General features: G+C 44.6%; 1 protein-coding gene and 1 pseudogene across 2 annotated transcripts in view; one reads left to right on the forward strand and one right to left on the reverse strand.

Annotated features, from left to right (window-relative positions):
* LOC112634180 overlaps positions 1–19,124 on the forward strand; it is a 61,104-nt pseudogene extending 41,980 nt beyond the window's left edge.
* Positions 1–19,881, reverse strand: part of HECTD4 (HECT domain E3 ubiquitin protein ligase 4) — a 223,726-nt gene extending 203,845 nt beyond the window's left edge. Inside the window, exon 1 of one of the 2 annotated variants that reach the window (XM_025401575.1) lies at positions 19,568–19,881. In XM_025401575.1, coding sequence (XP_025257360.1) covers positions 19,568–19,744 — 177 coding nt within the window. In that variant the 5' untranslated portion in view covers positions 19,745–19,881. The remainder of the gene's footprint in view (positions 1–19,567) is intronic. The other variant, XM_025401574.1, reaches the window with a different exon arrangement.
* Between the last annotated feature and the right edge of the window lie 4,299 nt (positions 19,882–24,180).

The raw sequence follows: 24,180 nt of genomic DNA on the forward strand, positions 1-24,180 counted from the left end.
GCACTGGCAAAATCAGCTCACTGCAGCCTCAAACTTCTGGGCTCAATCAGTCCTCCTGCCTGAGCCTCTAGAGTAGCAGGGACTACAGGCACACATCACCATGCCCGGCTAATTTCTGTACATTCAGTAGAGATGGGGTTTCACCATGTTTGCCAGGCTGGTCTCAAATTCCCGACCTCATGTGATCCGACCACCTTGGCCTCCCCAAGTGCTGGGATCCAGGCGTGAGCCACTGCGCCCAGCCTCCCTTATGTTTTTTTACATCTTCTAAATTTTCAAAATTTCCTCTAACATTTTAATTTTTTTTTAAGTATTTTGTAATGTTTTAAATAAATTATCAATAGCTTTATTATGCTAATCGGTAATTAGATTATACTAAATCTTAAAACTTCTGCAACAGTTCCATTCTTTCTTTAATTTTTAAAAATTTATATATATAATAAAATAGATAATATATATTTATATGTATATAAAAGTTACATATGTGTATATACACACAAGCATACACACACACCCTCTCTCTCTCTCTCTCATATATAGAGATGGGGTCTTATTGTGTTGCTCAGGCTGGTCTCCTGAGCTCAAGCAATCCTCCCACCTTGGCCTCCCAAATCATCAGCTGGGATTCCAGGCATGAGCCACCGCGTCTGGCCCAGTTTTCAAGGCACTACCACTCAATAAAAGTGGCTTAATGGACACAGAATAGGTTTACTGAAAACCTGAAAATGTGCAAAATAAATAGAATAGTGCTCAAGTTCACTACTTAATCATAGAACAACTAAGTTCTACAACAAAAAATTCATTCAAAGTCATTAATGTTTTTAGAATGATGATCAAAATAACATATTTTCAATGAACTCCATCTAACTAGCTATTTTCAGAAATCTCTGAGGAATTCATTATTCTCTTTGTAAAATTCACTATGCTCTACATAAAAATCAAAGGTCAGGCCAGGTGTGGTGGCTCATGCCTGTAATCCCAGCACTTTGGGAGGCTGAGGCAGGTGGATCACTAGGTCAGGAGTTTGAGACCAGCCTGGGCAACATGGTGAAACCCTGTCTGTACTAAAAATAAAAAAAATTAACCAGGCGTGGTGGCGTACACCTGCAATCCTAGCTACTCGGGAGGCTGAGGTGGGAGAATTGCTTGAACCTGGGAGGTGGAGGTTGCAGTGAGCAGAGGTTGTAGTGAGCCAAGATCGTACCACTGCACTAGCCTGGATGACAGAGCAAGACTCCATCTCAAAAAAAAAAAAAAAAAAAAAAAAAAAAAAGTCCTGACCCCATATTACTTCTCTAGGTTCCAATATTAAAAATATTAATAATATTACAACTGTTGGGAAGTGTTTTCTTCTTATCCAAAATGCAAAATGGGCTGGAAACAGTGGCTCTTGCCTATAATCCCAGCAGTTTGGGAGGCTAAGGCAGGTGAATCACCTGAGGTCAGGAGTTCAAGACCAGCCTGGCCAACATATAGTGAAACCCCATCTCTACGAAAAATACAAAAATTAGCTGGACGTAGTGCCACACATCTGTAGTCCCAGATACTTGGGAAGCTGAGGCAGGAGAATCGCTTGAACCTAGGAGGCAGAGCTGGCAGTGAGCTGAGATTACGCCACTGCACTCCAGCCTGGGTGACAGGGCAAGCCGTTATCTCTCAAAATAAATAAATAAATAAATAAATGGCAAAACGTATGCCAGGAGCAGTAGCTCACGCTTGTAATCCCAGCACTTTGGGAGGCCAAGGCAGATAGATAGCTTGAGCCCAGGAGTTTGAGACAAGCCTGAACAACACGATGAAACCCCATCGCTACAAAAACACAAGAATTAGCCAGGCATGGTGGCATGGGCTTGTAGCCCCAGCTACTCAAGAAGTTGAGGCACTTGAATCAATTGAGCCTGGGAGGTCCAGGCTGCAGTGAGCCGTGACTGTGCGCCACTGCCCTCCAGCCTTGGACAACAAAGCGAGACCCTGACTCAATAAAAAAATAAAAATTTTAAAAATTAAAAAGTAAAAGTGTAACTGCAATTAAGATTCCTAGAGTCTCACCTAAACTACTTCAGTTCATCAAAAATAACTATGTATTCTTATTTGATTCTCCATTAGTGAATTTTTCCTGACCTGTGTCCTCAACCTATGATCTTATTTGATCACAGAGCCCTAGAAGGCTTGTGGGGCATAAGATCTTGTCACAACTACTCAATTCTGCTTTAAAGCATGAAGGCAGACAATATGTAAACAAATAGGCTGGTTATGTTCCAATAAAACTTTATTTATGAAAACAGATAGTTGGCTGGATATGACCCTGAAAGCCACAGTTTACTGCCCTCTATCTAAAGAGCGCTGTCTAATAGAAATATGTAAGACACATATATAATTTAATATTTTCCAGAAGCCATGTTAAAAAAGGTAAAAATAAACAGATAAAATTAATTTTAGCATTTTTAATTTAAATGGTAGATTTTACTTAACCCATTATATATACAAATCATCATTTCAACATTTAATCAATATGGATCATACTAGCTGGGTGTGGTGGTATATGCCTGTAGTCCTAGCTGCTGGAGAGGCTAAGCCCAGGAGTTCAAGGTTACAGAGAGCTATGATAATGCCACTGCACTCTGGCCTGGGTGACAGAGTGAGACCCTGTCTCTAAAAACATAAAATAAAAAATAATATATTACTACTGAGTTCTTTTAATTTTTTTTTGCATGAAGCCTTCATAAATCTGATGTGTATTATACTTTCAGCACATTTCAATTCTGACCAGCCACATTCAAGTACTCAATAGGCACATGTGGGTGGTGGCTACCAGTGCAGTTCTGGAGGCTATTTAAGTAAAACTCCTGAACCTTGACAATACTAATGTAAAACAACAATCTGAACAACAAAAGAAACTACAGGCATATAATTGTACTCTATAAGAGGACAGAAGCAAAAATGCATTTCAGATTTTAAAAACAATGTTTCTCTTGGGATAGCAACTGTTACTGCTTCTTTTTTTTGTTTGTTTGTTTGGTTGTTTTTTTTTTTTTTTTAAGACAGGGTCTCCTTGTGTTGCACAGGCTGGAGTGCACTGGCGTGATCTCGGCTGATTCACTGCAACCTCTGCCTTCTGGGCTCAAGCGATCCTCCCACCTCAGCCTCCCGAGTACCTGGGACTTGGGTGTATACCACCACGCCCAGCTAATTTTTTGTATTTTTAGTATAGATGTGGTTTCACCATGTTGTTCAGGCTGGTCTCAAACTCCTAGGCTCAGGCGATCCACCCACCTCAGCCTCCCAAAGTGCTGGGATTACAGGCAACAGTTACTGTTTGAGGTTACCTGTTTAAAATGATTAGCAGTGTAAGATACCAACACTAACAAAATTTGATTACATTTTATTCACATACTTTCAGCTGACCAACATTCTCCTCAGACAAAAGGGAAAAAAACAAAATACCTGGTAAACAAAAAAAAATTGTTCCATTTTGGCAGAGCACAGTGGCTCACATCTGTAATCCCAGCACTTTGGGAGGCCAAGGTGGGTAGACAACTTGAGCTCAGGAGTTCAAGACCAGCCTGGGCAACCTAGTGAACCCCCATCTCTACAAAAAAAAATTTTTTTTTAAATAAAAAATTAGTATTAAAGGCATGGTGGTGTGAGCCTATTGTCCCAGCTACTTGGGAAGCTGAGATGGCGGGATCGCTTGAGCCCAGGAAACTGAGGCAGCAGTGAGCTATGATTACGCCGTTGCACTCAGCCTGAACAGAGTGAGATTGCATCTCTTAAAAAAGACATCGTTGGCCGGGCGCGGTGGCTCACGCCTGTAATCCCAGCACTTTGGGAGGCCGAGATGGGCAGATCACGAGGTCAGGAGATGGAGACCATCCTGACTAACACGGTGAAACCCCGTCTCTACTAAAAATACAAAAATTAGCCGGGCGTGGTGGAGGGCGCCTGTAGTCCCAGCCGCACGGGAGGCTGAGGCAGGAGACTGGCGTGAACCCGGGAGGCGGAGCTTGCAGTGAGTGGAGATCGCGCCACCGCACTCCAGCCTGGGAGACAGAGCGAGACTCCAGCCTGGGAGACAGAGCGAGACTCCGTCTCAAAACAAAACAAAACAAAACATCGTTCTATTTTGAAAAAATTGCTTGTTGCTGGGCCCACCTGGCCAACATTCTTAATTATTTCAACATTAAAAAAAAAAAAAAGGCCGGGCGCGGTGGCTCAAGCCTGTAATCCCAGCACTTTGGGAGGCCGAGACGGGTGGATCACGAGGTCAGAAGATCGAGACCATCCTGGCGAACACGGTGAAACCCCGTCTCTACTAAAAAATACAAAAAACTAGCCGGGCGAGATGGCGGGCGCCTGTAGTCCCAGTTACTTGGGAGGCTGAGGCAGGAGAATGGCGTAAACCCGGGAGGCGGAGCTTGCAGTGAGCTGAGATCCGGCCACTGCACTCCAGCCCGGGCGACAGAGCGAGACTCCGTCTCAAAAAAAAAAAAAAAAAAAAAGAGCGCCTGTAATCCCAGTACTTTGGGAGGCCAAGGTGGGCAGATCACCTGAGGTCAGTAGTTCAAGACCAGCCTGGCCAACATGACAAAACCCCATCTCTACTAAAAATACAAAAATTAGCCAGACATGGTGGCAGGCACCTGTAATCCCAGCTACTTGGAGGCTGAGGCAGGAGAATCACTTGAACCCGGGAGGCAGTTGCAGTGAGCGAAGGTTGCGGTGAGCCGTGATCGCGCCATTGCACTTCAGCCTGGGCAACAAGAGTGAAACTCTGTCTCAAAAAAAAAAAAAAAAAAAGAAAGAAAGAAAAAAAAAGAAAAAGAAAAAATTGCTTGTTACTATTTTTTTTTTTTTTTGTATCGTACATGTGGGTACACTGCCAATACTACTTGAGTTTGTTGACTGCCTTCAGAGGGAGAAAATGCTAATTTTTGGCTGGGTGCAGTGGCTCACACATGTAGTAATCCCAGCACTTTGGGAAGCTGAGGCAAGCAGATTACTTGAGGTCAGGAGTATGAGACCCTCCTGGCCAACATGGCAAAACCCCATCTCTACCAAAAATACAAAAATTAACCAGGTAAGGTGGCACACACCTGTAATCCCAGTTACTCGGGAGGCTGAGGCAGAATCGCTTGAACCGCTTGAACCGGGGAGGTGGAGGTTGCAGTGAGCCGAGATTGTGCCACTGCACTCCAGCCTGGGCGACAAAGTAAGACTTGGTCTCAAAAAAAAAAGAAAAGAAAGAAAACAAAATTCTGATTTTCAGCTAAAGGTATGTGAAAATAAACATATATATTTTTTTCCCATCCAAGGTCACAGATGCCATGAATTCTATTCATGGTGTCCCATGCATCTCTGAATCCTATTTAGGTTCAGAACCCCTGAGGGAAAGGAAATTGTATTTATAAACGCAACCAAAAAAATGCTTCCGGCAGGGTCCAGTGGCTCATGCCTGTAATTCCAGCACTTTGGGAGGCCAAGGCGGGTGGATCACCTGAGGTCAGGAGTTCAGGACCAGCCTGGCCAACATGGTGAAACCCAGTCTCTAATAAAAATACAAAAATTTAGCTGGGCGTGGTGGCGGGCACCTGTAATCCCAGCTACTAGGAGCACTGAGGCAGGAGAATTGCCTGAACCTGGGAGGCAGAGGTTGCAGTGATCTGAGATTGCGCCATTGCACTCTGGCCTGGGCAACAAGAGTAAAACTCTGTCTCAAAAAAAAAAAAGGCAAGCTTCCTCCAAAGTTCCCCAAATGTATTTTACCTTTCCATCTATTTTCTCCTTTCCAGATTAAATAAACCAGTAGTTGTTTTTCAGCTTCTCTGTAACTGATTAGGAAAGAATTAGTATCAAGAAATAAAGAAGGAAAGTCTATTACCTAACACTGTTTTAATGCAAATATGTTGGCACATATTTCTTTTTTTTTTTTTAATTGAGACAAGGTCTCACTGTCATCCAGGCTGGAGTACAGTGGCACGATCAAAGCTCACTTCAGCCTTAACCTCCCAGGGCTCCGGCAATCCTCCCACCTCAGCCTCCCAAGTGGCTGGGCCTACAGGCTTGTGCCACCATGCTCGGCTAATTTTTAAATTATTTGTAGAGACAGGGTCTTCCTATGTTACCCAGGCTGGTTTCAAACTCCTGGGCTCAAATGATCCTCCCACCTCAGCCTCCCAAAGTGGTGGGATTACAGGTGTGAGCCAATGCACCTGGCCAACATTCTTAAGTATTCGAGCATAAAAAAAAAAAAAAAAAAAGAGCACCGGGGTGGCTCACTCCTATAATCCCAGAACCTGGGGAGGCTGAGGCGGGCGGATCACAAAGTCAGGAGACCAGACTGACCAATATGGTGAAACCCTGTCTCTACTAAAAATACAAAACTTAGCCGGGTATGGTGGCACGCATCTGTAATCCCAGTTACCTGGGAGGCTGAGGCAGGAAAATCGCTTGAACCTGGGAGGCAGAGGTTGCAGTGAGCCAAGATCTTGCCATTGCACTCCAGCCTGGGCAACAGAGGGAGACTCCATCTCAAAAAAAAAAAAAAAGGCAAACACGTCCAGATTTTCTACTCTGCCCCATAAATAGCTACATCTATTTTATTAGACTTTACACATTTGAAATTGTAACACAAACTACAGAGCACAAAGCAAATATAGTAAACGCTGAAAAGATCCATTACAAATACAAACTGAATGTTAATATTTTGTTAGTATACAACCACTACTTGAATGCCGAATCTATAGTTATTAGCATTACTAAACCTACAATTTGCATTAAATATTTTGCAAATTACGCATCTTATTGTTAATCTAAAATTGCTATACACTGTGCTCTGACCTAGTAATTCAGCCAACTGCAGGTTTTAGTAAAAGTGCTAGGGATCCAAATGTGTCCACTCCAAAGTGTCCCATCATGGAACATTAATTATTCACCAAATGTGCTTAATAGCCTTTCTAAACTACAAGCTCCATGCAAATATTCAACATTATTGGGAGAGGATTTATACAGCACTATTAAAATCCCTTGAAATTATAAAGTATTAACAGTAATAAGTCACAGAAACACTTTAAAAATCACTACAAATGTATAATTTACCAAACGCTACCAAACAGATAACACTTTAATACTAAAAATTATTTCACTTCCTATAAATTGATATTATCTTTAAATAGCAGATTATCTTTAAAATAGCATATTTGAAGAAACAGCAGAAGACAGTTATAGTATATCCATAAATTACTATGCAAACATTAAAAATCATATCTTTAAATCTTATTCAACATGTTCTCAGTAAGTGAATACAGGATCCAAAACTGCAAATAGCATATAACCCCAATTTTATCTATATAAAAATATGAGCTGAAGAAGCAAATAATAAAAAAAAAATTTCATCTGGGTGGAATGGTATAATCTCAGGGTATTTATTGTCTCTCTTACACTTTTAGATGTTTTCTCTATTTTCAATAACATCCCTGTATTATTTATTTATAATCAAAAAGGTTTTACATAGCATAAAAATACAATCCACTTAATATAGGTATTTTTCATATAGATAAAAAAAAATGTGGAATCATTCATGATATTAGCATGTAAGAGAGAAAATTTTCAGGGAATCTAAGTCCAAATAGTCTGCCTCACAACTGCTGTGAATTCTGAGCACACTTCGGGAGCCAATGTTTCTCTTCCCAGTGTGTGTAGCTCCCTTGCCCTGCTGGTCTCTGGCACTCTCCATAAACCATCACGGAGTAAGGAGTCGTCGTTTCTCTCCTGCCTATATATGGACATGGTCTGTATTAACTGGATTACAGACAAAAATGAGCCTATGCCAGGACAAGAAGGCTATCAAGCCACAAGAGAGGTGCTCTGAAGTGAAGTCAAAAGAGCTGGATGGCACCGACAGAAAACTCTGGCTTCTTTTGGCTGACCAGGGTTCAGTGTGCATTTCTAGGTACCCAATTACATCCATTGGATGCATCTTTTGGAGCGAAAGTTATTGGCTTATTAAGCAAAACCTACGATTTTTTTTTTTTTTTTTTGAGACAGAGTCTTGCTCTGTCACCCAGGCTGAAGTGCAGTGGCACGATCTTGGCTCACTGTAACCTCCACCTCCCAGGTGCAAGCAATTCTCCCGCCTCAGCCTCCCAAGTAGCTAGGATTACAGGCGCCCACCACCATGCCCAGTTAATTTTTAAAACATTTTTTGTAGAGATGGGGTTTTGCCATGTTGGCAAGGCTGGTCTTAATCTCCTGACCTCAAGTGATCTGCCTGCCTTGGCCTTCCAAAATGCCGGGATTACAGGTGTGAGCCACCTCACCTAGCCAAATTAAGCAAACTTATGAGTTCTAAAATGGCCTCTGCAAGGGTGTGCAGAAAAGAGGTCCTATCAAACACTAATACCGGGACTATAAATTGGTAGTCACACAGGAGGGCAATTTGGTAGTATCTATTAAAATTAACTTGTCACCAATGACCCAGCAATTCCACTTACCCTAGAGAAATAATCTCAGGTGTGCATAAGCAGGCATGCAAGAATCTGAACTGAAGGACTGTTTTTAAGAGTGAAAAACGGAAAACAACCAAAATACCCATGATGCTCAGCTGAATAATGGTGCCCACCAAAATGTCCACTTACTAATCCTTGGAACCTATAAATGTGACCTTAGACGGTAAAAGGGACTTTGCAGATGCGATTAAGTTAAAGATCTTGAGATGGAGGGATTATCCTGTATTATCTGGGTGGGCCCTAAATGTACTCACAAGGGTGCTTATAAAAGGGATGCGGGAAGAGTGGGTCAGAGGAGAAGGCAATGTGATGACAGATGACAGACTGCAGTAACGTACTCTGAAGATGGAGGAAACAGCAACAAGCCAAGGAATACAAGTGGCCACAAGAAGCTGTGGAAAAGGCATGGGAACAGATTCTCCCCTAGAGCCTGCAGAAGGAACCAGACCTACCAACGCTTGACTTTTAGCCCAGTGAGACTCATTTCAAACTTTTGACTTCCAAAAATGTAAAAGAATAAATCCATGCTGCCTTAAGCCACGAAATTTGTGATAATCTGTTAGCATGGCAACAGGAAACTAAGATACTCATCAATAGGGAATGTCTAAATAAAACTGTGGCATTTCTACAGTCTTGTGAAACACTTAAAAATAATGTGGTAGATATATATATGGAGACATAGAATGATCAAAACATATCCTTGAGTCTAAAAAAAAAGCAAGTTACAGAAAGATATGTCTAGTATGACATCTTTATGTAAAAAAGAAAAAAATAGAATGTGTTATATACACACCAAAATTTTAAAATGGTCTTGAAGGATACACATGAAAAAAATTGTCACTAAGTTAGCCAGGGCAGGAAGGACACAAAGATCCAAATTAGAGATGGTGCTTAAAAGGGACTTCAGGTTTACGTGTTATTTCCATTTTGTCAGTAATGTATTAATGTACTACTCATAGTTGTTTTTTTTTTAATTAATAGATACATAAGCTGTGCTTAAAATGCAGGATCAAAATAATCATTACACAATTTCTGCAATCTTCTCTCCTTTTGAAATAACTATGCATTTGTCCCATAGCTGATCACCTGCTGTTATTTACATTTGTCTACAACTATTGACTAAACATCTTGTAAAGCAGACTACACTCCTTGTGTTCACCCCACAACCACTTTGTAAAACAAGAGGGAAAGGTGGGGAGGGGAAAGCATAGGGCACTTTCAGCAATTGACAGTCCTTTCATAATTATCACCACAGTTACCTTCAGACCTAGGAAAGAAGAGATGCATGACCACCCACCCAGCATCTCGAGCCAACAGGTGGTATTTTATGACAGTCAAGATGGAAGCCAAGAGGACAGATAATAATCAAAGCTGATTTATTTAGCAAGACCTTAGGGTCTTGCTATTGGAGAAAAACTGAAACAGAGACTATCTATCATTTCATCTGCCTAGCCATATTGCAAACAAATTGGGAAGGAAGAAAATTCCAGCCAGGCACAGTGGCTCACACCTGTAATCCCAGCACTCTGGGAGGCCGAGGTGGTTGGACCACCTGAGGTCAGGAGTTCAAGAGCAGCCTGACCAACATAGTGAAACCCCGTCTCTTCTAAAAATACAAAGTTATCTCTGCATGGTGGCACATGCCTGTAATCTCAGCTACTCGGGAAGCCAAGGCAGAAGAATCGCTTGAACCCAAGAGGCGGAGGTTTTAGTGAGCTGAGATCACACCATTGCACTACAGCCTGGGCAACGAGAGAGGAATTCCTTATCAAAAAGAAAAAAAAAAAAAAAAGAAAGAAAATTCCAGCCGGGTGCAGTGGCTCACACCTGTAATCCCAACACTTTGGGAGGCTGAGGCAAGCAAGTCACCTGAGGTCAGGAGTTTGAGACCAGACTGACCAACATGGAGAAACCCTGTGTCTACTAAAACTACAAAATGAGCCAGGTGTGGTGGCATATGCCTGTAATCCCAGCTACTCGGGAGGCTGAGGCAGGAGAATCGCTTAAACCCGGGAGGTGGAGGTTGTGGTGAGCCGAGATTGCGCCATTGCACTCCAGCCAGGGCAACGAGAGCGAAGGTCCGTCTCAAAAAAAAAAAAATTCCACAGGGATCACCAAACAAACAAACAAAAAACTATTCCACTACTATAGAAAAAATTATGTTGATGGGATAGTTTTGCTTTCAAATACAATAGGCTGCTGGTTGAATATGAATAAAATAACTTCCAAGCAACATAGCACCTTATAGGGTCAACACACTTTAAACATAATCACTTTTTTTTTTTTTTTTAATATTCTGGTGCCAGGATATCACTCTGTCATGCAGGCTGGAGTACAGTGGCACAATCATAGCTTACCACCTCTTACAGCTCCTGGACTCAAGTGATCCTCCCACCTCAGCCTCCCAAGTAGCCAACTATGCCCAGCTAATTTTAAAATGTTTTGTAGAGATGGGATCTTGCTATGTTGCCCAGGCTGGTCTTGAACTCCTGGCCTCAATCAATTCTCCTGCCTTGGCCTCTCAAGTGCTGGAATTACAGGCATGAGCCACCACACTCAGCCCACATCCATCTTATTATTATTATTTTTTTTCTTTTTGAGACAGGGTCTGGCTCTGTCACCCAGGCTGGAGTGCAGTGACACAATCTTGGCTCACTACAACCTTTGCCTCCTGGGCTCAAGTGATTTTTCAGCCTCAGCCTCCTGAGTAGCTGGGACTACAAGTGCATGCCACCATGCCCAGCTAATTTTATTGTATTTTTTTGTAGGGACAGAGTTTTGCCATGTTGTCCAGGCTGGTCTTAAACTCCAACCCACTCCTTGCCCCTACCATAGTAATGAGATTACAGGCATGATACCATATCTGGCCACCTCCATCTTTTTAATTCTGACATTAATTAGCCCTATCATTATCCCACTCTTACAGATGATGATAGTGTAACAATAGTTCAAGAATAGGGACTCAGGGCTGGAATCAGACAGATCTATTTCAGCCTTAGCTTTGCCACTAACTATCTGACCTTTGTCAAGTTACTTAACTTTTGTTTGTGCCAGTTTCCTCATTTATAAAATAAAGATAATTCTAGGCTGGGCATGGTGGCTCACACCTGAAATCCCCATACTTGGGAGGCCGAGGAGGGTGGATCACTTGAGGTCAGGAGTTAGCCTGGCCAACATGGTGAAACCCTGTCTCTACTGAAAATACAAAAAATAGCCAGGCGTGGCGGCACGGGCCTGTAATGCCAGTTACTCAGGAGGCTGAGGCAGGAGAATCACTTGAACCTAGGAGGCGGAGGTTGCAGTGAGCCGAGATCATGCCATTGCACTCCAGCCTGGGCGACAGAGTAAGACTCCATTTCAAAACAAACAAACAAAACAAAACAAAAAACAAACAAAAACAATAAAATAAAGATAATCCAGTACCAACCTCATGTTTTTTGTGAGGATTAAATAAAATAATGGATGTGAAGTACTTAGCACAGAACGTGCCACTCAATATGCTGGCACTGTTGTCGTGGTAGTGGTAGAGATAGTGACAATGATGACTAAGAAGATACACCAGAAGAAGTAACTAGGGGCTGGGCACGGTGGCTCACACATATAATCCCAGCATTTTGGGAGGTTGAGGCGGGTGGATCACCAAAGGTCAGGAGTTCCAGACCAGCCTGGCCAACACGGTAAAACCCCATGTCTGCTAAAAATATAAAATTAGCCGGGCATGGTGATGCAAGCCTGTAATCCCATCTACTCGGGAGGCTGAGGCAGAAGAACCACTTCAACCTGGGAGGCGAAGTGGATTTCTGAAGTTATGGAATTAGGCCAGGCGCAGTGGCTTACACCTGTAATCCCAGCACTTTGGGAGACTGAGACAGGAGGATTGCTTGAGGCCAGGAGTTCACGACCAGCCTGACAACACAGCATGACTCCATCTCTATACAACATTTAAAAATTAGTAGCACACCTGTAGTCCCAGCTACTCAGGAGGCTAAGGTGGGAAGATCACTTAAAGCACAGGAGTGTGAGGCTGCAGTGAACTATGATGACACCACTGCTCTCCGGCCAGCAACAGAGAACCTGTCTCTAGAAAAATATGTTTAAAAAAAGGTATGGAATTTGCCCAAGGTCACACAGCAAGCAAGGAGCAGAGCTAGAATTTCGATCCCAGTTTGACTCTTTAAACCTGACTTTAACTTCAAGGCAATACTGTCTCCCACAGCCCTCAAATACTTCATTCTCATTTTACAGCTTGAGCCAGACAAGCCTGAAAGCCTGTTGGGCCTTTTGCCCAAGCTCACAGAATACTGCACCAAGATTCAGTGACTCCTATTACAGTGCTCATTAATTGCATGGTAATCGACACTACTGGTGAACAAGGTTAGTTTATTCCCTTATTCATTAACTCTTCCAAATCTAGAATTCTATAAAAGTACATAAACACTTTCCAAAGGATTTTGTCCAAAGGATATATAGGCTAGCAGTGTCCTCCTAGGAGAATAGATCAACATAAATCTAAATATCATCTCAAATATTTCACTTGAGGGTACGATAAGTATTTAAAGCCTTGATGATTTCAGCTGATCAACTTCAAACCCAAATGCCCCTTTTCTTTTTTGGCAAAACAAAATAATAAACAAAAACCCTTTTGCATTTATTAGGTTTCATTTGTTAATTAACATATAGTTGCCATACAGTAAATGGCACATATTTAAAGTGTGTGATTTAATGAGTTTTGACATACATATACAAATGTGAAACCATCACCACAATCAAAATAGAGAAATAGCCATCGCCCCAAAAGTTTCTTCATGCTCCTTTATACTCCGTCCCTCTCATCATTTCCTGCCCGCCTCTATCCCCATGCAACCACTACAGATCAATCTGCATTTCCAAAATTTCATAGAAATGGAGTCTTACAGTATGTACTCCTGTTTGTCTGGTTTCTTCCACTCAGCATAAATCCACGTTGTGAGTACCAATGGTTCATTCGTTTTTGTTGCTGAGTAATACTCCATTGTATGGATGTACCACATCTGTTTATCCATTCACCTGCTGACGGACATTTGGATTGTTTCCAGCTTTGGGCAGTCACAAATAAAGCTGACTTAAACATTCATGTTCAAGTTTTTGTGTGGTGTGGGGCAGGGTGGAGAGGGAGTACTTACAAGCAAACACCATGAAATATGAGAAGCACTAACCAAAATGCTTAAATTTAAAATAAACCTCAACTGTGGAGTAAGAAATATCTTAGCCACCTTGGGTAAGTTAATCAGCTTCTCTGTCAACACTCTTATATACGATGCCTGCTTGTTCCCAACTGCAGTTTGTAAAGAAAAATGGGATAGGAAGCAGAACGCTTTTGGAATTTCCACAAGTAAAGCTATTCCTTTTTTTCCCCCTCTTAAATTCCGTTTATTTTAAAAAGGATAATGTTCTATGAAATTCAATGTAAAATGCAATAACATCTGAGATGTTATTTTTGAGTTATTGCTTTTTTATTTCTCTTAAATGTATATTTATTTCAATATTTTAAAAAAATTTCCTAAGCCGGTCATGGTGGCTCACGTCTGCAATCCCAAAACTTTCAGAGGTAGAGGCGGTTGGATCACTTGAGGTCAGGAGTTCGAGACCAGCCTGGCTGATATGGTGAAACCCCATCTCTACTAAAAAAAAAAAAAAAAAAAAAAAAAAATTAGCTGGGTGAGGGTCACCTGTAATCCCAGGTACTCAGCAGGCTGAGGCAGGAGAATCCCTTGAACCTGAGAGGCAGAGGTTGCAGTGAACTGAGATCGAGCCATTGCACCCTAGACTGGGCAACAGAGCAAGACTCTTGTCTAAAATAAATAATAATAATAATTCCTATACGTCTTTTGCTTTCCACCAGTAACATAAAATTAAAATAAATACAAACGGCTATATATATATATTTTTTTTCTCTTTGCCTATTTCCACATGTTCCAACAAATGGCTATTTTAAAGGACAAGAAAAAGCCTCACTCTGCATTCTTTTTTTTTTTTTTTTTTTGAGACAGAGTCTCACTCTCGCCCACGCTGCAGTGCAGTGGCAGGATCTCGGCTCACTGCAAGCTCCGCCTCCTGGGTTCACGCCATTCTCCTGCCTCAGCCTCCCAAGTAGCTGGGACTACAGGCGCCCGCCACCACGCCCGGCTATTTTTTTTTTTTTTTAATGTTTAGTAGAGACGGGGTTTCACTGTGTTAGCTAGGATGGTCTCAATCTCCTGACCTTGTGATCTGCCCGCCTCGGCCTCCCAAAGTGTTGGGATTACAGGCGTATCACACCCGGCTACACTCTGCATTATTAATTCACTCATAGTAAGATCCAAAGCCCTCACCTACAAGGATCTACTTGATCTGTATCCCCTGCTCCCTATCTCTCCTCTCCCCTTTAGCTTACTGGGCTCAGAGCTCCAAATATGCTGAGGACGCTTCCCTCTCAAGGACTTGCCTCTTGCTGTCGTCTCTGTATGGGATGTTCTTTCCGGGGAGCCATATGGTATACTCCCTCCTTCCCTTCAGGTCTCTGCTCAAAAGCCATCCTGGGCTTTCCTTTCATGTCCACCCTATATAAAACAGGACAGGCTGGGTGTGGTGGCTGACTCGCCTGTAATCTCAACTCTTTGGGAGGCAGAGGTGGGCGGATCACCTGAGGTCCAGAGTTCAAGACCAGCCTGACCAACATGGTAAAACCCTGTCTCAACTAAAAATACAAAAATTAGCAAAGCGTGGTGCTGCATGCCTGTAATCCCAGCTCCTCAGGGGGCTGAGGCCGGAGAGTCACCTGAATCCGGGAGGTGGAGGTTGCAGTGAGCAAAGATGGCACCACTGCACTCCAGCCTGGGAAACAGAGTGAGAATCTCTGTCTCAAAAATAAATAATCAAAAATAAAATAAAATAAAACAGGACAGTTGGCTGGGTGCAGTGACTCATACTAAGCACTCTGGGAGGCTCAGGTCGGAGGATCACTTGAGGCCAGGAGGAATTCAAGATCAGCCTGGACAATATAGCAAGGCCCCATCTCTAACAAAAAAAATTAAAACAAAAAAACAGAGCCCTCTTTCCAATGCTCTCCATCTTTTTATTGAGCTATAGTTTTCTCTTTAGCACTTATCATTTGCCTCTATGTCATGTTACATATTTGTCATTGTCTGTATCATTCCAATAAATTATAAGCTTTTTGAGGACAAGGATTTTATTTTATCCACTGCTATATCCCCAGCATCCAGGACGGTTGGCCCAGCTCACTCTAAATTCCACCAATACTTGTTGAATGAATTAGTTGATTAAACATTATTTATTGCTTTAAAAAAAAAAAAAAAAAAAAAAGAGGCCGGGTGCAGTGGCTCACGCCTATAATCTCAGCACTTTGGGAGGCTAAGGAAGGCAGATCACTTGAGGTCAGGAGTTCGAGACCAGCCTGGCCAACATGGTGAAACTAAGTCTCTACTAAAAATACAAAATTAGCTGGGCATGGTGGCACATGCCTGTAATCCCAGCTAATTGGAAGGCTGAAGCAGAAGAATCGCTTGAACCTGGGAGGTGGAGGTTGCAGTGAGCCAAGATCGCATCACTGCACTCCAGCCTGGGCAACAAGAATGAAACTCAGTCTCAAAAAGGAGGGAGGGAGGGAGGGAGGGAATTTACTGGGAAGAAAAATTTTAATTCAAATACTCTGGATCTGCTTAAATTAAAATATTAAGTTAATGTTGATCTGCTTCTTAGGAAGGATTCTTTCTTTAGATTGACTTTGAGCAGTGCTGACAGGGTGAACAGAACACTAGAATCCAAACGCAGAAAAGCCAGGGTCTAGTCATTGCCCTGCCACAACTAGCTATGCTATAGTGACTAAGCCATAACCTCATCTCCTGATCTCTGAGATCTCCTGATCTTAGAGAACTTCGTTCTAAAATGAGGGAAATTATTATCTCTAAAGTCTCTTCTTGCTCTAAAATTCTAAGACTATTGCACTCTTCTGCAGTGAGTCCCGTCCCTCATAATCCAAAAGTGTTAACTAAAGGATTCTATATATATTAATAAACTCTGTGGAAAATGGCCATTATTCACCCAGATGTCCACTGGAAGGAGAGGCTTGGAAGACTGTATTTCATGGATGTGGTGGTATTTCAAAAGATAGCTTTTAAAAAATTAATAAATCATGAATCTTCCTCAAATATGAAAAAGAAACAGTTACTAAAGAAAATAGAGATTATTCCTTCTGTAGCCAGTTATGAAATTTAAAATAATTGCAAATACAAATACTATACATGCATGGAAGCATAAAGTATTATGATGAGGAGCAGATATCCGGTGAACAGAACTAGGTTAATGTGCAAGCTCTTTATGTGCTCTTGAGCAAGTTGAATACCTACTCTGCACTTCCTTCATCTGTACAATGAGTGCAATATTTCCAACTGTTAGGCTCTTTTGAGAATTTAATAAAATAATGCCTGACATGTAGGATACATTTAATCAACATTATTAAGTAATTAAATATGTACCAGGCGTGGTGGCTCATGCCTGTAATCCCAGCACTTTGGGAGGCCAAGGCAGGCAGATCACCTGAGGTCAGGAGTTCGAGACCTGCCTGGCCAACGTGACAAAACCTTGTCTCTACTAAAAAATACAAAAATTAGCCTAGCATGGTGGTGCATGCCTGTAATCCCAGCTACTTGGGAGGCTGAGGCAGGAAAATTGCTTCAAGCTGGGAGGCAGAGGTTGCAGTGAGTTGAGATTTAGATCGAGCTACTGCACTCTAGCCTGGGCAACAGAGAGAGACTCTGTCTCAAAAAAACACAAACAAACAAACAAAAAGATCATATATATATATATATATATATATATATATATATATATATATATATATGAATACACCCAAACACAAATCTAATAGCCACAAAAATATTCTTAGCTATTTCTGCTGAGACCATGGAGCCTGTATAACATGGAAAGAATGAAAAAAGTTATGCACTGCTACCAGTGTATCACCCATACACATACTAGTTTCTGAGAAATCAGACCATAAATTCAAAAAGCAATTTAAAAAAACAAAATCTAGCAGGCCAGAGAGGTTCTTTCCTTTTAAAACCATTCTTCTGTACAAATAGCTGACAAATTCATGCAATACATTTACAAACATTTTAGGAAAACCAACTTAACAGCACAGATACTTTAATCCTACTCTTTCTAATCCTAAAAATAAATAAATTACACAAATGACATATATATAAATTTTGGTTCTGTGAACTTGGATTAGTCTTTAAGAAACAAAGAGCATAGGCACGGCACAGTGGCTCACGCCTGTAATCTCAGCACTTTGGGAAGCCAAGGCGGGCAGATCACTTGAGGTCAGGAGTTCGAGACCAGCCTGGCCAACATGGTGAAACCCTGTCTCTACTAAAAATACAAAAATTAGCCGGGCGTGGTGGCGCGCGCCTGTAATCCCATCTACTCGGGAGGCACAGGCAGGAGAATCGCTTGAATCCAGGAGGCGGAGGTTGCAGTGAGCTGAGATCGGGCCACTGCACTCCAGCCTGGGCGACAGAGGAAGACTCGGTCTGGGGGTAAAAAAAAAAAGAAAAGAAACAAAGAGCATCCACTTCCCACCTTTCACACACAACACAGCCAATTAAATCAAAAGATTCCACTATCATAGCATAATACCCCTTGAGTTTTCAGGCAGATAAGACACTCAGACACACCTTGCTTTTTATAGAACAGGCCCAAATGAGACACAATAAAACGATGATTCCATGTTAGGAATTCCCTACCAACCATATCCTCCTCTTTTTGGTGACTAGATTGTAAAATAAGTCAATTAAGAGTTCACAACGGAAGTGCTGAAGCAACCGCAAATCCAGACACAAAAAAACAGAGGAACGTATTCGCATCTCAAGCACGTCCAAATGTCTCGGCCAATGCGATCCGATCACTGCCGTTTCCAGAAACACACAGTAATGGCTTTTAATTCATTTCTATAAATGTTCGTTGTGCGTAAAGCCAAACTGCACGCAAAACCGCAAAACACAAAAGATTCCTCGCATTCCGTTTATAGCCAGAAGATAGGCCATCCTCTCTGCGCCTATCCCAGAAAGCTCTCCATACGGCAGTAAGAATTTGATGACACCCCATGCTACCTACACATCAAAATGTCATCCCACGAAGTGGAGGGGGAGCAGTGTCAGCATCCGCTGGCCTCCATGAAACGCCACTGCCAGTATTCCCACCTTTAGGCAAATACGAACCCAAGTGAAGTCGATGGAAAGTTTCCACCAACCAAGCACATTTGGTTCCCTTCTGCCCCCAAGGCCAAGCAGCTCAACTGATGAGATCTGCTGTTGCACCTGCCACGGCTCTGAACCCGGGATGCTCGGCGACCCCCGGACACACAAAAAGGCCCTGCGGCCTAACGCGCCAGTGACCCTTCGCCAAGAGCGCACGGAAGGCCGCTGGAGCATCCCTCTCGCTGTCCACACCGCCCGCTTCCCTGACAAAGGCCCCGTGTCAATCCATCCCAGACACAACACAGAGAAGTTGCTGGATTGCCCACCGCGGACCCGCAGCTGCCACTACCCTCTCCCGGAAAAAAGAAAAAAACCACAGAACTAGGGAAGAAAAGGGTGGGAGGGTGCACAGCGTTAAAATAAAAATGTTCCCAAAGCTAAGCAACCTGGGTGTGCCCTGGAAGCGGGTCCAGGGGGCCCGTGGGGGAGGGGAGGGAGGCCCGGGTGGTGGCGGCGGCTCCTCCGGGGCATGAAGGCCGAGCCGGGTGCTAGTCTAATAAAATGCCGGGTGTCGGAACGCTCAGAAGAAAACCACAAATGAAATCCCCGGCGGGCGCCAGGCCCCGAGGAGGGAGGGAGGGAGAGCGGGGCGGGCGGTCTGCAGACCTGCGGCCGCGGCCCCCACCTGCCCGCCCCGCGCCCACACACACCTGCCCCGGCAGCCCCTGGGAGGCGAGGCCCGCGGCTGGGGCGAGGAAGGGGCCCGACCCGGGAGCGCCGGGAGAGTGGGCCAGTCCGATGGCGGGGGCCGGGGGCCGCCTCGCTCACCTCCAGGTCGGTGTCGGCGGCCTCCGGGGCCCCGAGGATCTCGCTGGGCAACTCGGCCAGGTCGGTGACCCGGATCAGCCCGTCGTGCAGGAAGATGGTCTCCTCCTTCACCGAGAGCCACTGCGCCGAGTCAGCGGCCGCCGCCGCCGCCGCCGCCGCGGCCGCCGACGAGCCCATGGCCCCGGCTGAGGGCTTGGAGCTGAGGAGCAGACGCCCGGCCGGCGGAGACGGAGCAGCAGCAGCCGCGATCACCAGTCCATGGCAGCGTCCGCCGCGTCCGCCAGCGGCGACCCGCTTGCCGCCTCGCCCGTGCAGCTCCGCCCTAGGCGGTCCGAGTCGCCATCCCCCCCGACCCCGGCCCGGGAGACCCCGGCCCCGCAGCCGCCGCCGCCGCCGCCCTCGGGAGCAGGATCCGCCTCTGCCGCTCGGCAGCCAACTGTCAGTGAGACGCCATGTTGGGGGCGGGGCTCCCGGCATGCCCCGCGGAGCGGACAATACAGGCCCCGCCCGCCGCCCCGCCCACCGCTCCGCGGATCCGGCCACCCGGGTGGCCTGGACCTCCGCCTCGCCCTTTGCTGCCGCTTGCCCTCAGCCTGACCTCTGCCGGCCCCTTCTCCTCCTGGCCATTCAGGGTAGCCCTGGCTCTGCAGCGCGCCAGGGAAGAGGACGCCGCCTCCCCGGTCCTGTCCCTACTCAGGTGTGCACCCCTTGCTCGGACCCGCGCCCCCACGCTGGGCAGAGCATAGAGATCACTCCTTGTTTCCACGTTTAAATGAGATGCAAGCGAAAGGCTGGTGCAGAATAGGCGCTGCACACTTGTTCATAAGCACTTGGTAGAATAGCATAGTAGGTGATTAATATTTACTGAAAAGTCTAGTACCCAGTAAGCACTCAAAACAAAAAATAAAGCGTCTGTCAACAGCGCTTGGTGCCCAATGCCCGACACTTAATATGTGCTCCGTGAGTGGCAGTTCTAATTATTGCTATGTTCATTCCATCAGTGTTCCACACTAATTGACATACACCTTAAAAATATGCTCACTAGGCCGGGTGCGGTGGCTCACACCTGTAATCCCAGCACTTTGGGAGGTCGAGGCAGGAGGATTGCTTGAGCCCAGGAGTTTGAGGCCAGCCTGGGCAACACAGGGAGACCCCATCTCTACAAAAAATAAAAATTAGTAGGCCGGGCGCAGTGGCTCACGCCTGTAATCCCAGCACTTTGGGAAGCCAAGGCGGGCGGATCACGAGGTCAGGCGATCAAGACCATCCTGGCTAACACGGTGAAACCCCGTCTCTACTAAAAATACAAAAAAAAATTAGCCGGGCCTGGTGGCGGGCGCCTGTAGTCCCAGCTACTCGGGAGGCTGAGGCAGGAGAACGGCGTGAATCCGGGAGGTGGAGCTTGCAGTGAGCCCAGATCACGCCACTGCACTCCAGCCTGGGCGACAGAGCAAGATTCCTTCTAAAAAAAAAAACAAAAAAACACCAGATGTTTAAGGTGGGTTGCCATGGGAGTGTGGGGCTGGTCTGGAACTACTGAGATGAGATTGTTCTCTATTGCTTGTATATTTTTATCACTTAAAAAATAATAAAACAGGCAGGGCGCAGTGGCTCACGCCTGTAATCCCAGCACTTTGGGAGGCCAAGGTGGGCAGATCACCTGAGGTCAGGAGTTTGAGGCCAGCCTGCCCAACGTGATGAAACCCTGTCTCTACTAAAAAAAATACACAAATTAGCCAGGAATGGTTGCACATGCCTGTAGTCCCAGCTACTCAGGAGGCTGAGGCAGGAGAATCGCTGGAACCCAGGAGGTGGAGGTTGCAGTGAGCGAGATCGTGCCACTGCACTCCAGCCTGGGCAACAGAGTAAGACTCCATCTCAAAAATAATAATAATAAAAATAACAGGAGAATATTAAGGTGCATACCCTTTGATCCAGCAATTCAACTTTGAGGAAGTTGTCTGCAGGAAATAATCAGACTCGTAGTCAAGGATGGATATACAGGGTTGTGTAGCTCAATATTGTTTACAAAAGGAAAAACTATTTTCAATCTAGATATCCAACAATATGGGGCTGGTTAACTAAAATATGGTATATCCATAAGATGGAATATTATGGCAGGGCACAATGGCTCACACCTGTAATCCCAGCACTTTGGGAGGCCAAGGCTGGCAGATCTCTTGAGCCCAGAAGCTCAAGACCCCCTTGGGCAACATGACAAAACCCCATCACTACAAAAAATACAAAAGTTAGCCAGGCATGTTAGTGCATACCCATAGTCCCAGCTACTCAGGAGGCTGAGGCAGAAAGATCGCTTGGGCCCAGAAGGCAGAAATGATGTCCAACTTCTGTGAGCCACCGTGCCTGGCCCTTCATTCCCTTTTCCAAACCTACTGACAACTGTCTGTCACAATTTAAAAAAAGGCTGGGTGTGGTGGCTCACGCCTGTAATCCCAGCACTTTGGGAGGCTGAGGCGGGCAGATCACCTGAAGTCAGGAATTCGAGACCAGCCTGGCCAACACAGTAAAATCTTTTCTCTACTAAAAAATATATAAAAATTAGCCAGGCATGGTGGCGTGCACCTGTAGTCCCAGCTACTCAGGAAGCTGAGGCAGGAGAATCACTTGAACCCAGGAGGTGGAAGTTGCAGTGAGCCGAGATGGCACTACTGCACTCCAGCCTGGGTGACAGAGCAAGACTCTGTCTCAAAAAAATATAAAAAAATAGAGACAGGGTCTCTGTCACCCAGGCTGGAGTGCAGTGACACAACCATGGCTCATTGCAGCTTCAACCTCCTGGGCTCAAGCAATCCTCCCACCTCAGCCTTCTAAGTAGCTAGGACTACAGCTACACATCACCATGCCAAGCTAATTTTGTTTGTTTGTTTGTTTGTTTATTTAGAGACAGAGTTTCGCTCTTATTGCCCAGGCTGGAGTGCAATGGTGCGATCTCGGCTCACCACAACCTCTGCCTCCTGGGTTCAAGCAATTCTCCTGCCTCAGCCTCCCAAGTAGCTGGGATTACAGACATGCACCACCAAAGGCCCAGCCAATTTCATATTTTTAATAGAGACGGAGTTTCACCATGTTGGTCAGGCTGGTCTCGAAGTCCTGACCTCAGGTGATCCACCGGCCTTGGCCTCCCAAAGTGCTGGGATTACAGGCGTGAGCCACCACGCCCGGCCTATTTTATTTTATTTATTTATTTTGAGATGGAGTTTCACTCTGTCACCCAGGCTGGAGTGCAATGGATAGGTCTTGGCTCACTGCAACCTCCGCCTCCCGGGTTCAAGTGATTCTCCTGGTTCGGACTCCCGAGTAGCTGGAATTATAGGCATCCACCACCCCACCCTGCTAATTTTTGTATGTTTAGTAGAGATGGGGTTTCACCATGTTGGCCAGGCTGGTATTTTTTCATTTTTAAAAGATTTTTGTAGAGATGGGCTCTCCCTATGTTGCCCAGGCTGATCTCCAACTTCTAGCTTCAAGTGATCTTCACATCTTGGCCTCCCTAAAGCTCTGGGATTACAGGCGTGAGCCACTATGACCAGCCCATCACAATTTTTAAATGCTTAGATTCAGGACTCAAACCATCTTAAATAGTTCAGATAAAATTTCTTCTATATTTAGTCTTATTTCTTCTACTCTTAATGATATTTTAAGATCAGGAGTCAAGGTGCCCAGGAACTCTTGTCCTTCACCCTAAGTGATGAGAACAGCATAGATCTAGGGCTTAAAGTCTTTAGACTGCATAATGAATAGTTATTTAATATTTTAGCAACAGTAATTAATTAGTCATAGGACAGCATGGCTGCCACTGCACCACGATGAGGCAGCTGATGAATTAATATTTATAGAACCCCCTCTGGAAAGAAGATCATTTAGTAGGGATTTCTAGAACGGATCAGCAAGACAAAGAAAATGCCTGGTCAAAAGAACTTTAGGTTGGAAGCTACGAGGCAGAGATCCGTATCTAGTCTAGACAACACACACGTACACACACAAGACATTCATTTATAGGAAGGAAAGATTTATGGCTTATGACTTCTTTTCTTTGGAATCGTCCTTTCTACTCTTCTATTCAAGAATGGGGGATCAGGAAGGGAAAAGGCACAAGAGAAAGCATTGGCTGGGCAACCCTAAGTTAGAAGCAGAGAAGAAATATGAGGAAAATAGCTATGACTAAGTTGGACCTCAGTTACCCCTGGGAGGCATCTCCCCAAGAGGGAGCAGCAGGCTTGTTGATGGAGATCATCTCCCTCCTGCCCCAGCTGCTGACGTGATACTCGCTAGCCCTGGCTCAAGCTGGGGCCCTTCTGGGATTTTGCAATATCTCTCTCTTCTGCTGGCTTTTCTATACCAGCTGACTGTCTAAAATGGCTTCGTAATCCTTCCTGGGTCCAAAAATATGTGAGTGTCGTGTGAAGATAAGTGGTCCTTGATAAACTTTATTAGAGTTTAAAGGTGGTTTTACATGAGGCAGCCATGTTAATTTTTTTTTTTTTTTTTTTTTGAGAGGGGGTCTCACTGTTTCTCCCAGGCGGGGGTGCGGGGGGGGGGTCTCGGCCCACTGAAAGCTCCCCCCCCCGGGGTCACGCCCTTTGCCCGCCTCA

This window comes from Theropithecus gelada, chromosome 11 (genome assembly GCF_003255815.1).
Source record: "Theropithecus gelada isolate Dixy chromosome 11, Tgel_1.0, whole genome shotgun sequence".
Lineage (NCBI taxonomy): Eukaryota > Metazoa > Chordata > Mammalia > Primates > Cercopithecidae > Theropithecus > Theropithecus gelada.